This window comes from Sceloporus undulatus, chromosome 7 (assembly GCF_019175285.1).
Source record: "Sceloporus undulatus isolate JIND9_A2432 ecotype Alabama chromosome 7, SceUnd_v1.1, whole genome shotgun sequence".
Taxonomy (NCBI): Eukaryota; Metazoa; Chordata; class Lepidosauria; order Squamata; family Phrynosomatidae; genus Sceloporus; species Sceloporus undulatus.
The window spans coordinates 20,922,798-20,935,367 of record NC_056528.1 but is presented as its reverse complement, the minus strand read 5'-3'; the positions used below and the strand labels follow the sequence as shown (position 1 = coordinate 20,935,367).

The following is a 12,570-nucleotide window of genomic DNA, read 5'->3' as shown; positions in this document are numbered from 1 at the left end:
CCCTTTTATTTCATCATCACTCTCCTTCCTTTCTTCCCCCTCTCCTCTCTCTTTTATTCCTCCTTCTCTCTCCTTCTTTCTTTTCTTCCTCTCTCTCTCTTTCCTTTCTTCCTCTCTTTCACTCTCTCTCCTCCTTTGCTTCCTCCCTCTTTCCGTCCTTCTTTCCTGTCTCTTTCCTTCCTCTTTTTCTCTCCCTCTCTCCTTCCTTCCTCCCTTCCTCTCCTTCCTTTCTTCCTCCCTTGCTCTCCTTCCTTCCTTCCTTCTTTCCTTCCTCTCTTTCTTGCTTTCTCTCCATCCTTTCAATTTCAATGGGTCTGAAATAGAAAACTGTCTTTAGACAGATATTTCCTCAATGGACTACAAATCCCACAGTCCCCTATCTTCAGCCATGTTGCCTGGGGCTTTGGGGAACTGAGGTCCAAAAAGTGTCTGGAGGACAGTTCTCATACTCCGGGGTTGACTTTTCAATTCTCCCTATTTGTTTGCAAATGCTCATTCATGGGGGGGGCTTTGCTTTGCTTCCAGAATCCTCACCTGAATCAAAATGCCTGGAACAACCTGGAGAAATATTGCCGGAGTTTAACTAAATATAACAAGAACGTGTATGTCTGCACAGGGCCACTTTTCCTACCCAGGTAACCATTGGTTCATTTAGTTCAGTACTTATACATAGCATCTGCTCTATGCTCTTGTCTGCCAGGCTTGCACCTGTAAGGGCTGTCCAACATCAGAGTGTAGTGGAGTCTCCTTCTTTGGAGGTCTTTAAACAGAGGCTGGAGGGCCATCTGTCAATGGGGATGCTTTGATTGAGAGTTCCTGCATGGCAGAATAGGGTTGGACTGGATGGCCCTTGCAGTCTTCCAACTCTATGATTCTATGATCACCTTAGTAAGAGGAGTAATTGGCTTTTGAAATCCCATTGCCCCGAATCAGAGGTTGCATCCACACTGCAGAAATAATCCATTTTGACACCACTTTAACAGCCATGGCTCAAGGCTATTGAGTTCTGGGAATGGTAGTTTGTTCTGACACCAGAGTCTAGATCCGATTTGGGATTTTGGCCCTGTGTAATGTAAGCAGGACACAGTGAGCTCCAAGAGAAACGTGGGGGCTGTATAGACTGCCCCTTTGGGGCGGCATGCAGCCTCCCCATTACTTGCCAGATCAGTGCATTACTGCATGCCGCAGCACCAATCCAGCCTCCATAGAGCGCAAAAAAAGCCGCCCCAAACAACTCCTTTTTGCACTCTAGAAGGGGTGCCATAGCCACCACGCAGCACAAGGTGTGTCATCATGGCCCGTGCTGTGGAGCAACATGCTCCAAAATAGCACTCTGATGGCGGCGTTAGGACTTTGAGTGTGGGGACCCTTAGTCCTGACTCCTCCCACAGGCCAGCACTTTTCACCGGTCTGTCCAGGGCCTCAGGGTAAATCACTCATGTAGACCTTAGTCACCTTTCACTGGACACACTCAGCTTGTCAATATCCCTCTTGAATTGTGGTACCCAGAACTGGACCCAGTATTCTAGGTCAGGTCTGACCAAAGCAGAATATAGTGGTACTACAGTGCGTCCATGGTATCCTTAGTCTACACACTACACTCCTGTTGATGCAGCCCAAAACCACATTGGCTTTTTTGGCTGCTGCATCACATTGTTGGCTCATGTATACCTTGCAGTCTACTAAGATCCTTTTCACTTTTGCTGCTTTCAAGCCAGGAGTTTGCTGGCATGGTATAGATGTATACCTACATTTATTGTTGTCTTTCTTCACCTGAGCTCCAGGCATCCTCCTCTTCCTTGGTTTATCCTCAGCACAATCCTGTGAGGCAGGTCAGTCTGAGAGATAAATAGCTTTCAGTGAGTGTGCTCAGCTTTAGAACCTAAATCTCTGTGTGACCTGGAATGCTTCTGGGTAAGGGATTCCCTTTCTTCATATACACTTGAGTCATCTGAGGAGGCTTGATTTGAAATCCTGCCAAGAGCACACCTTTCTGGGTGGCTGCAATCGGGACGCCTTTGCAGGTTTGCTGCGGCGCAGCTGCACAGCAAAAAGGAGCCGCTTTTTACTGCTCCTTTTTTGCTGCGCAGCAGTGTCGCACAATCTGGTTGCTGCGCAGCAAAGAGAGGTGCATCCCTGGCGCCTCTTTCTGGCGGACTGTACCCCGCCAGTAACAGTCTTTTATAGATAGGCCTTACATTATCTTGCATTGTGCCAGCTTCACTACTAATAGCCACAATGAGTCTTATTTTGGGGAAAAGGCCAGATGTAAATCAAATCAATCAATCAATAATAGCTCAAGGACAGAAAGATAAGTCATGGTTTACTACCTGTCTGGTATTAACAATATACAGATTATAGCTATTGTGGAAAAGTTGTAATTTTATATGATAGTGGGGGGAAGAAGTATAGGGAAAAGGATTATTATTAATTTTGCTTGATGTCATGATTTACAATTTAATATAAATATTTTTAATTATTAAAAAAGGCTCTTCATAATCCCAATGCAACAAATGTACTAGATTCTTATCTTAGTTTAGTATGAAGACGGACTCCTTCTCCCCGCACTGAATAGATCTTGAAAAATTTTCTTCATGCAGGATGGAGGCGGATGGTAAAATGTATGTGAAATACCAGGTGATTGGGGAAAACCATGTGGCTGTGCCCACTCATTTCTTCAAAGTGCTCATTCTGGAGAAGCCAGCCGGGGAAATCGAGCTCCGCTCCTATGTCATGCCCAATGCTCCTGTGGATGAGAAGATCCCCCTTGAGCGCTTCTTGGTCCCCATTGAGAGCATTGAGCGGGCATCCGGCCTCCTCTTTGTCTCCAACATCCTGAAAAGGACCAATAACTTGAAAGCCATTACTGCTGGAAACCAGAGTTGAGGATGAATTCTTGATCTCAGCAGTGGAGAACTCATGGACACCAGAGCTGTAGTGGAACCAGGGCTCATGGGGATGGACCACCAGCACTTTCTGTTTAGCAGGGACAACAATGCCACCCCAATTCTACATTGCCCTGAGTCTATGAGCCACCATTCTAAATTGACTGGTAGGCAATCGCACACATTTCCCATTACCCCCTCCCAGCAAACACAATTGGGTAGGGAAGATTGGGGCTCCAGCAAACTCTTGGGTATCAATCATCTGGTCTTTCAAATGCAGGATGGCAACTCATCCCACATTGACCACATAGGGAAGACTTCTGGGAGTCAGTCTAACAAAATGTCAAGGGCTATACAACCCCACCTCCAGGTTGTAGTTCTCCTGTATGTGTACAGAAGCAGCTACAGCAAGATCCTACGAATACATCACTCGGTGTCCCTCCAGTTGCTAAATTATTTATTAAATTAAGGTTCATTGAATCAGCAGGACTTGGAAATGTTAACTCTGCTTCTGGTAGATTGGTAGATTTACTCTGGGTAGATGCAGCTCCAAAATAATACATATTCTACATCACCTGCTTAACTGAACGTGTAACTAAACATAATCTATTGGCTCGTCCTGGATAGGGTTGCCATAAATGTCCACTATTTCCAGGGACAAAATGTAGGACATGTAAGGTCCTCAATTTTTCTTAAATGTCCTACATTTTGAGCTGAGTTTTGTCCTGCAGTTATCCTACAGTTTGGTCTTGAATTTGTTCCACATTTTGTCCCTGGTAATAGTGGACATTTATGGCAACCCACAACCTACTTTTAACAGCCAGCAGTAAAACTTGCCAAAGATTATCAACAGGTCTAGGTATTGAGGGTCTGCAAAAGGTTATTCACGGTTCAGTCACATCAAGAGATGAGGTGTTAACCTGGAAAGAACCAGGAAAGATCTTTAGTTAGAAAAATATTTATTTTGATGTCCACTGCATATGCTTAAGACCGGCCATTTTATAGGAGCATCTGACATGTGCAATATATTTCATCTTAAATAAGTGTCCAATATATCTCATCTTAAAGTAGCCAAAATATATGAAAGTCTTTGTTCCTGGCAATTTAAACACAAAACCTTTGACAACTCTCAATCCCTCAGCCAGCACTATCACTTCGTATCAAAAGTTGCCATTCTGAAAATCTGTTTTCCAAGTACACCACAGAAAGTCTTTGGAGAGATGTTTTTTTATGTTGGAAAAAGGCAAAGCGGAGTGGTCTTGTTTAAATGGCTTTAAGTGGAACTGCAGTAATCTCTTCTTTTGCGTTTGGAAATGACAGAAGCATTTCGCAGTTTTCACTCTTCAGCAGGAAAGGCAACTTTTGTACCCTTCTTGATGCCAGAAAAAGAGAGATGATGGTTCAAGCAGGTTGTCCTCTTGCTTTCTGTTTCAGTTTACTCAGGTAAACAAAGGTCAAAGAGATCCAGTCTTTTCATGGCAGAGTTGACAAATCCTCCAGCCTGTAAGCTTAGTTTTCCACAAGGGCCATGAGGCCCTGCCACCCAACCACATACTTTCTTTGTGGCCCTTCCATTAGTCCTCTCCTTCTGGTGTCATGACTTGCTTCCTTCTTTCAGATCACTATCACCACCTTTCTTCACAGCTTCAACTATCCTAGGCCTCAGTGCTGACAGAGAGATCAGTATTGCTTCCTAGAAAGAGATCCAACAGAGGTGGGTTTAGTTATCAACTGAAGACTTGCATCAAATCCCTACCAACAACTGCTAACAGATTTGGAGATGAGCTACATGAAGAATTTGGGGGAAATGCTCCTTTCTATTGCTGAGAGCCTGGCTTTAGCTGAACAGTTTTGATGGGCTTGAGGCCCAAATTATCCCCAGCAATATCGGATGTGAACAGTAGGCCCAGAAATTGTCATTTTAAAATAACCAAAAATTACAAAAAAATAAAAACTTGGGAGTATCCAAATGCCCTCTTCTACTATTCATTTTGGGAATTTCAGTGGATTTTTGGGGAAGAAGGGTAGCAACCTATTTGTAAGTTTAAATTCTGGGTTTGCCATTCCCTTCCTCTGAAACAGCTTAACAGTACCTGATATCTGTTGGTGGTCTCCCATCCAAGGACTAACAAGGGATGACCCTGCTTAGCTTCCAAGATCTGGTGCCTTTACCCTTTTTCCAATCTGAGGTTTGCTCCTACCCCCCAATATATATTCTAAAGATTTTTAAACTGCCCAACAGGCTTACCTCAGTCCTGATTGTGCGGCTCCCTTGTCCTGGGCAGGTATTCAGGTACAAGTCAAACAATGTGCTTGGATCCGTGACTTCCAGGTTTGGGTCAGTATCTACGCCAGCTTCCAGGCCTTGCAAGCCTCCAAAAACGATTAAAGCGTGTCTGGGTAGAAATAAACAAAATGAAAGGTTTTAAGTTCAGCAACTTGGATAGTTATCATAACAAACTAGGAGTTGCTCCTTGTCTTGCTCTGGAATTGGTTGTTGTTCCAGGCAAAAGGATGGGCTGAATGGCCCTTGGAGTCTCTTCCAAAACTATGATTTTATAAACAATAATCCTAAGAATCATTTCACATGTTGTACTGCTGAGAATCTTCAGAAGTGTCTCTAATTGCAGCCAGTGTTACAGGATACTTATCCTGCTGATCACAATACCAATTGTACCACAGATCCAAGAACACTGTTTCAGTTACCTGAAAGAGGGGAAGGCTGCTTGGTCCACAGAGGTCCCACGCTCAGAGGTGCCAATGGAGAGATCATAGCCATCCTTAAAGGGAGATTCAGCAAATACAGCACCTGCAAGGGAGGAGACAATCCACTCATTATTGTGATCAGAAAGATACTGACAAACTGGAACATGTCCAGGGAAGGATAACCAAGATGATCAAAGGTCTAGAAACCAAGCCTTATAAGGAATGACAGAGCTGGGTATATTTAGCTTGAAAGGAAGAGTGAGAGGGTGTCTGAAGGGAAGTCATGTAGATGATGGAGGGAGCTTTTTTCCTCCTGCTTCAGAGACTGTAATGTGTAACAGTGAATTCAAATGGCAAGGAAACGTATTCCACCTAAACATAGACAACAGAACAAACTTTGACAATAGAACTGCCTAGGGTGTGAGTGGGTGGGGAGACTTCACCTTTAGAGGCTTCAAACAATTTGGGTAGGAAGAATGTAAGCTGGTACGTTTACTTACTCAGACAAGAAGCTAAGCGGACAGTGTAGCCCCAGTAAAGGCCAGACACAGTGCGGGGATGATGTGAGGACACTACAGTGCCCTTCTGTGTTTTGCTATCTGAAAGAGAAGTTGGATATGGGAGGAAATTAGGAATCAACCTGGCCCAGGATGTCATTCAACCTATAAAAATCCACAAGTAATGATTCAGCATCCTCTGTCCCCCTTTTCTATAAGTTTGCTCATGATGGTCATGCCATCTGATCAGTTACCTTGCTTTAGCCAACCCTTACCCTGTTTTAACTCTTGAAACAAGACTTCTTACTGAGGAACAGAAGTTGGAAAAAAGAGAAACTGGAAAGCTAAACTTCTCAGAACAACTTTCTCCAGCCCAGCATCTTCCAGGTGTTAAACTACTCCCCTTGTCATCTCCAAGAACAGCCATTTGCTGTTGTCATTTTTTAAAGGTAGACTCTATTACAGGTTGAGTCTCTCTTTATCTTGAATTCTGAAATTTGAAATACTCCAAAATTATCACATGAGTGGCTGAGATACTGACACATTTCCTTTCTGATAGTTTAGTGTACACAAACTTTGTGTCGTGTACAAAATTATTAAAAATATTACGTACAAAATTACTTTCAGGCTATGTGTATATGGTGTCTATGGAATATAAATGAATTTCATGTTTAAACTTGGGTCTCATCTCCAAGATATCTCATTATGTATATGCAAATATTCCAAAATCCGGGGGGAAATCCAAAATACTTCTGGTCCCAAGCATTTTGAATAAGGGAGACTCAATCTGTATAAGTCCAAATCTCATCTCCATTTTGGCAGGGCACTAGGTACAAGGAGGCTTCCACCCCACATCTAGCCTAGAGGTGGGGAAAGTGTGGCTGACAGGATGCATGTGGACAATGGGGGCCCTCCTTTGCACCCCTGAAGCCTCTAGACCAAAATATTAACAAATTCAAATTAATTTTTGGCCAGAAACGGTTCAACACAGTTTCCCCTGCACAAACCTCAAGAACCACATTATCATTAAAAAAAACAAAAACACCCACACAAGCTGACTGCCAGAAAATGAAACCAGAAGTGACATGACATGCCCAGGCTTTGGAGTGAAAAACACCCCATACTGCTGGTCTAGGCCAAGGCAGGGATTTAACATGTTACCTGGATTCTGTTGCCCGTCCAGCTTCACTGTAACACGAAGGCCAGCCTCTAACTGCTTATCTATCTTTACCTCCTGGAGGATGGGGGGAAAAAAAACACTGGCTTGGGATGTTACCAATACTCAGCAAGGGCTGGTGGCAATTGTAGGCCCAAGAAAAACATCTGGAGGACCACAGCTGCCCAGCCTTGCTGTAGAGGCAGCAATAAGACCCAAAGGGGATGCTTATATGACATAACACACTTTTACCTTCCGCATCCCACAGTTCACAAAAGATCCCTGGCCAGGCTTCACAGGTCGGGCCAAAACCACACCTTCCCGATAGTCCGATTCCTCATCTATCCGCACGTGGTGAGGACTATCTAAGGGGTTCAGGAGCCCTGAAAAGATATCATCATCATCAATGTCCCACCTTTCTCCCAATAATGTGACTTATGGTAGTGTGTGTGTGTTGTGCGCCATCAAGTCATTTATGGGTTCCACCATTATCAAGGCAGTGGAAAACAATTCTTTCTGCTGCCAAGGAAATAAGTTGATCCAGGTGAAAAAGTGCCTCAGACTCACCTGCAAATTGCAGATCCTGGTGCTTTGGGAAAAATGATTTCCGCAGGTATCTGTTTAAGAGAGAGAGAAAAAGCTGTCATGGCCGTGTGTTGTTTTAATCAGTGGCAGCAGTTAACCTTAATGAGCTCTACCAAAGAAGATCAAGAACAGTAACTTCTGTGTTTTCAAGGGTTCTCCTCTGAAACTTACTGGGGACACTCCAAATACTGCAGAATTCGTGCAAGCTGAACACAGGCCTGGCCTCTTGTCTTCAGACCCTCAAATTCGCCTTCTACTGTTCTGAAGGGAAAAAATAAAAATCAACATAGCTGAGATTTAAAAATACATCATACAGGCCTCTCAACAGGCAGCTGTTCTATTCCAACCACCCCAATACCAGGGAAGATTAATCCTTAGAAGGAACATCACTCAGGGGCAAGAGAGTATGGACTGCTGGTAGAAAAGGGGTGAGGAACCTCAGGCCCTGGAGCCAAATCTAGCCCTTCCTAGATCCCCCAAACAGCCATGCTTCGCTTTTCTTACACTACTGTTTGGAATTTTCCCAGCTTTTGGGAAAGCCTAAAAAGGAGAAATGCCATGTAAGGCTTAGTTATTGGTCTGAAGAACTTTATCTTCAAATATGCTGATATTTTAACCCCTTCCATGTAGTGCTCCAGTGGGGCTTTTTGAAATGTTGTTCCTCGTTTCCCAATGGAAGCGAAACTGAAGTAAGAAACTGCAGAAAAGGAAAAGAGGTTCCCCGAGAAAGCAAACAAGGTTTTATCCTTACTTTGAATCTTCTCCTTGTTCATCGTATACCACAATCTCATCCACAGAGAAGATGGCACAGGCCCTGGCAATCTGCCCAGCAAGGTATGTCCTTAATTCTGCCGACTGCGCATTATTGAGAATTGAGCCGGGAAGGGCAACACTCAACGTGTAGCAACGCCCTGGGAAACCAGAGATAGCCTGTTAAGAAGCTCACCTAAGTAATGAGTCTACAAACAAGCCTAAAACTATAAAAATACCTAAAACACAGCTATTGTACTTAAATAGCCCAAAAGATTAGACAGTTTTGAAAAGGGATGAACAAATTCATGGGAGGAAAGATTTATTCACAGTGATAGGCTGAGAAACGGAAATAGAGGGCACAAGGTTGGGGAAGCCTGCTCTGTATCATTTAGGAAAACCAATTCTGCATCTCTGCCCCACAAGGAAGGGGATTCAGATCATGAAATATCGTTTCATTCATACTCACCTTTGTCTTCCTTTGGTTTTTCCTCCTCTTTCTGCTTCTCCATTATCTCCCGCATTCTCCTCTTCTCCAATTTTTTCAACAGCTTCATCTCCTTCCATTTTTTCTTCTCTTCTTTTTCTGGAACAGAAGACTGAACTCAGACTCTAGGTGCATCTACATAGCAGAAATAATGCAGTTTGACACCACTTTAAAGTGCTGTAGCTCCATCCTCTTTCAATTTTGGTAAGAACTGTTCAGAGGAGGTTTGCCATCGCCTTCCCCTGAGGCTGACAGCATGCAACTTGGTATCCAATGGGTTTTCATGGCTGAACCAGGGACTGATCCCTGGTTTCCAGTCATAGTCTTAAACTCAAACCACTACATTAACTATTCTACCAAAGGTTCAAATATATGCAAAGTATATGCACATACCTTGTATTTTTTGAAATTCTACTGAGTTATTAACAGATTGACAGTGACATAATTATTTTTTTTAACAAAACCCTCAAGAAACACATTAGGTCTTGCCTTTTCTTTCTCCAAAAATTTAGATTTTCGGTGCTTATGCGAAGTCTTTGGTTCACAACATAAGATGGTAATTGTAAATAAATAGGTTGTTGTGTGTTTTTTGGGCCACAAATGTTCTAGAAGAGTTTGTTCCCTGATGTTCCTCTGAAGATGCCAGCCACAGATGCTGGTGAAACATCAGGAATAAACTCTTCTAGAACATGGACACAGAGCCTGAAAAAAACACAAAAAGCTATGGATGCTGGCCATGAATAATAATTAATAATAATTTGTTTTATTTATATACCGCTATTCCAAAGATCATAGCGGTGAACAGCAAGTAAGCTAATTAGCCCCCAACAGTCTGGGTACTCATTTTAGCGACCTCGGAAGGATGCAAGCCTGAGTCGAGCTTGGGCCCTTTTGCTGATCTTGAACTCGCAACCTTGTGGTCATGAGTGAATGGCTACAGTACAGGCATTTAACCACTGCGCCATCAGGGCTCCTTGAAAGCCTTCAACTTCACATTGTAAATAAATAGCTCTTTAGCATTCAACCGAAGCATGTCTCTATAGGTCCAGATGTGAACATGGGGCAGACATATCATTGTTGTGTGCCTACAAGTTATTTCAAACCTATGGTGACCCTAAGGCCATCTATCGCTGTGTGTTCTGGGGCTGTGACTTGCTCAAGGTTACCCAATGGGTTTCCATGGCTGAAAGGGGAATCAGACCCTGGTCTCCAGAGTCCTAGTCCAACACTCAAACCCTTATATCATGTTGGTTCTCATAGGAGACATATACAGTGCATTAAAGGGCCACAGTAGCCATTCAAAACAACATTTTGGAGGGATAATGGTCCTTGTGGAAGTGCAGGAATGCTGGAACATGGCTGTTAAAAGGCAAGGACACGATACAACATTTTGTGACTGGGTCTTCCGGAAACACAAATCAGTGAAAGGATTCCATTGACAGAAACAGTTCCAAGTGATTCCTTTTCAAAAGATTTGCTCAGCGTCTGCATAAAGATTCTGAGGCTGAGGGATAACGTCCAGGTGCTCAAAAAGTATCCTTACTTCCTTGCTTTGATCTGTGCCAGTCCATCTTTTGGTCATCTCTCTAAAAAAAGAAAAGACACAGAGTCAAGATCTTAGAAGGGGAAGGGGACACAAGGGTCATCTAGCCCAGCCTAACATGCAGGAACCCACAACTACAGCATTTTTGGGAGCTGCCCATGCACCCAACACCTATTTGAGGTCCTCCAGAAACAGAGGTGGTCTATTCAATCCTCAGACAGCTCTTAGAATGCTCTTATTATATATATATATATGTGTGTGTGTGTAGCTGCTCTGAATACCACAATAAATAAATAAAATCATATATATATATATATATATATATATATAACAAATATTTTATATTATTTATCTTCTCAAATATATATATATATATATATATATATAATTTAGAGGACCTAATTAAAACAATTAACACTAAAAGTTATGAAAAGGCATTAGATACTAAGTTTATTTAACAGGAAATATATATATTATATACACACACATATATATAGAAGGCCTAGCGTTTAAATTACATCAGATGTTATATATTTAAAACACAATTGGAGACTTAAGTGGAATTATACAAATTTACACATATATAAGATGGGACATGGATAAAAACAACCCATAACTAGAGCAAGCGCCCCATATAACGCATTGTGGGCTTCTTTGGGAGAGAACAATCGCCTCCCTTTTGCTGCCTCCCCAACAACAGCCCTGCAGAGTAGGACGGTGGCTTAAAACCATTTGCTCCTGCTCTCCTCCTCGCCCCCCCAAAGCCAAAGGCGCCCCTTAAGCCCAGCCCCGCTCCCTTTCTGGCCTCTCCAGCCCTTCAAACCCCTCTCCGTCCGTCTTTTAACCCGCTACGATCCCACTTTCTCCCTCGCGTCTCTCTCTCTACCTTCCCTAGTCGCTTCACTCCACGTTTGTCCGCCATTTTGTTTCTGCAAGCGCCGTCTCGCCACTTCCGGCCCAGCCAGCCAATCACCGTCGGCAGGGAGACGCCATAGAGCTATGAAAGAAAAGAGGCGCCCACCCACGCTTTAGGTAAGCGATACCGCGAAGCCGTTTCTGCCTGATTGCTTCCACACTGATGAAATAATCCACTTCGAAACCACTTTTAAACTTCCATGGCTCCATGCTGTGGAATTCATCATAGAATCGTGGAGTTGGAAGAGAGACCCCAAGGGACATCCAGTCCAATAATAATAATAATAGCAGCAATCTATTTTAACATTGTAATAATTTAATTCCTTTGCAATGCACCTCTTTCCAAGGTTTTTAATTGTAGTGTTTTTATATATCTATTAAAATAAATAATAAAATATAATTATATTTAATAAATTATATTTAATTATATTTAATAACATATAATTTATTTTTTTATATTTCTTAATAAGTATAATTTTAAAAATTGTATTTTTTTTAATATTGTGAAACTGCGCTGAGTCCCAATTTTGGGGGGAAACTGGGATACAAATAAATAAATATTATTATTATTATTATTATTATTATATTTGTATCCCACTCTTTCCCCAGAACTGGGACCCAGGGTGGCTTCACTATATATATATATATATGTGTGTGTGTGTGTGTGTGTGTGTGTGTAATTAAAAACATAGAAAAGAGGTGTATTTCTTAGATTGTAAGCCTGAGGGCAGGGAACCGTCTAACCAAAAGATTGTATGTACAGCGCTGTGTAAATTTACAGTGCTATATAAATAAAGGTTAATAATAATAATAATAATAATACAAAGGAATTAAATTATTATGATGTTAAAATAGATAGCTATTAAAAGAATAAAATACATTTTAAAAAGATAAAACTGTATAAAACACCAACCCCTACCATGCAGGAACTCACAATCAAAGCACTTATGTGACAGATGGCCATCCAGCATTCTGGGAATGCTAGTTTGTTGTGGCACCAGAGCTTTGTAGCCACTCTGAGGGCATAATCCAGTTTGAAACCAGTT

The 12,570-nt window shown here is 42.3% G+C and overlaps 2 protein-coding genes across 2 annotated transcripts in view; one reads left to right on the top strand and one right to left on the bottom strand.

Annotated features, from left to right (window-relative positions):
* ENDOG (endonuclease G) overlaps window positions 1-3,371 on the top strand; it is a 4,083-nt gene extending 712 nt beyond the window's left edge. Inside the window, exons 2-3 of the mRNA XM_042478966.1 lie at window positions 526-635; window positions 2,601-3,371. Coding sequence (XP_042334900.1) covers window positions 526-635; window positions 2,601-2,886 — 396 coding nt within the window. The 3' untranslated portion in view covers window positions 2,887-3,371. The remainder of the gene's footprint in view (window positions 1-525; window positions 636-2,600) is intronic.
* A 456-nt stretch (window positions 3,372-3,827) lies between these two features.
* SPOUT1 (SPOUT domain containing methyltransferase 1) lies at window positions 3,828-11,608 on the bottom strand. The gene is made up of 12 exons (XM_042478963.1): window positions 11,496-11,608; window positions 10,610-10,652; window positions 9,049-9,165; window positions 8,581-8,740; window positions 8,001-8,090; window positions 7,812-7,861; window positions 7,497-7,627; window positions 7,250-7,322; window positions 6,092-6,190; window positions 5,592-5,694; window positions 5,134-5,281; window positions 3,828-4,578 (listed from the first exon to the last, which is right to left on the bottom strand). Exons 1-12 carry the CDS (start codon window positions 11,529-11,531, stop codon window positions 4,480-4,482), a joined length of 1,149 nt encoding a protein of 382 aa, XP_042334897.1. The 5' UTR covers window positions 11,532-11,608; the 3' UTR covers window positions 3,828-4,479.
* Between the last annotated feature and the right edge of the window lie 962 nt (window positions 11,609-12,570).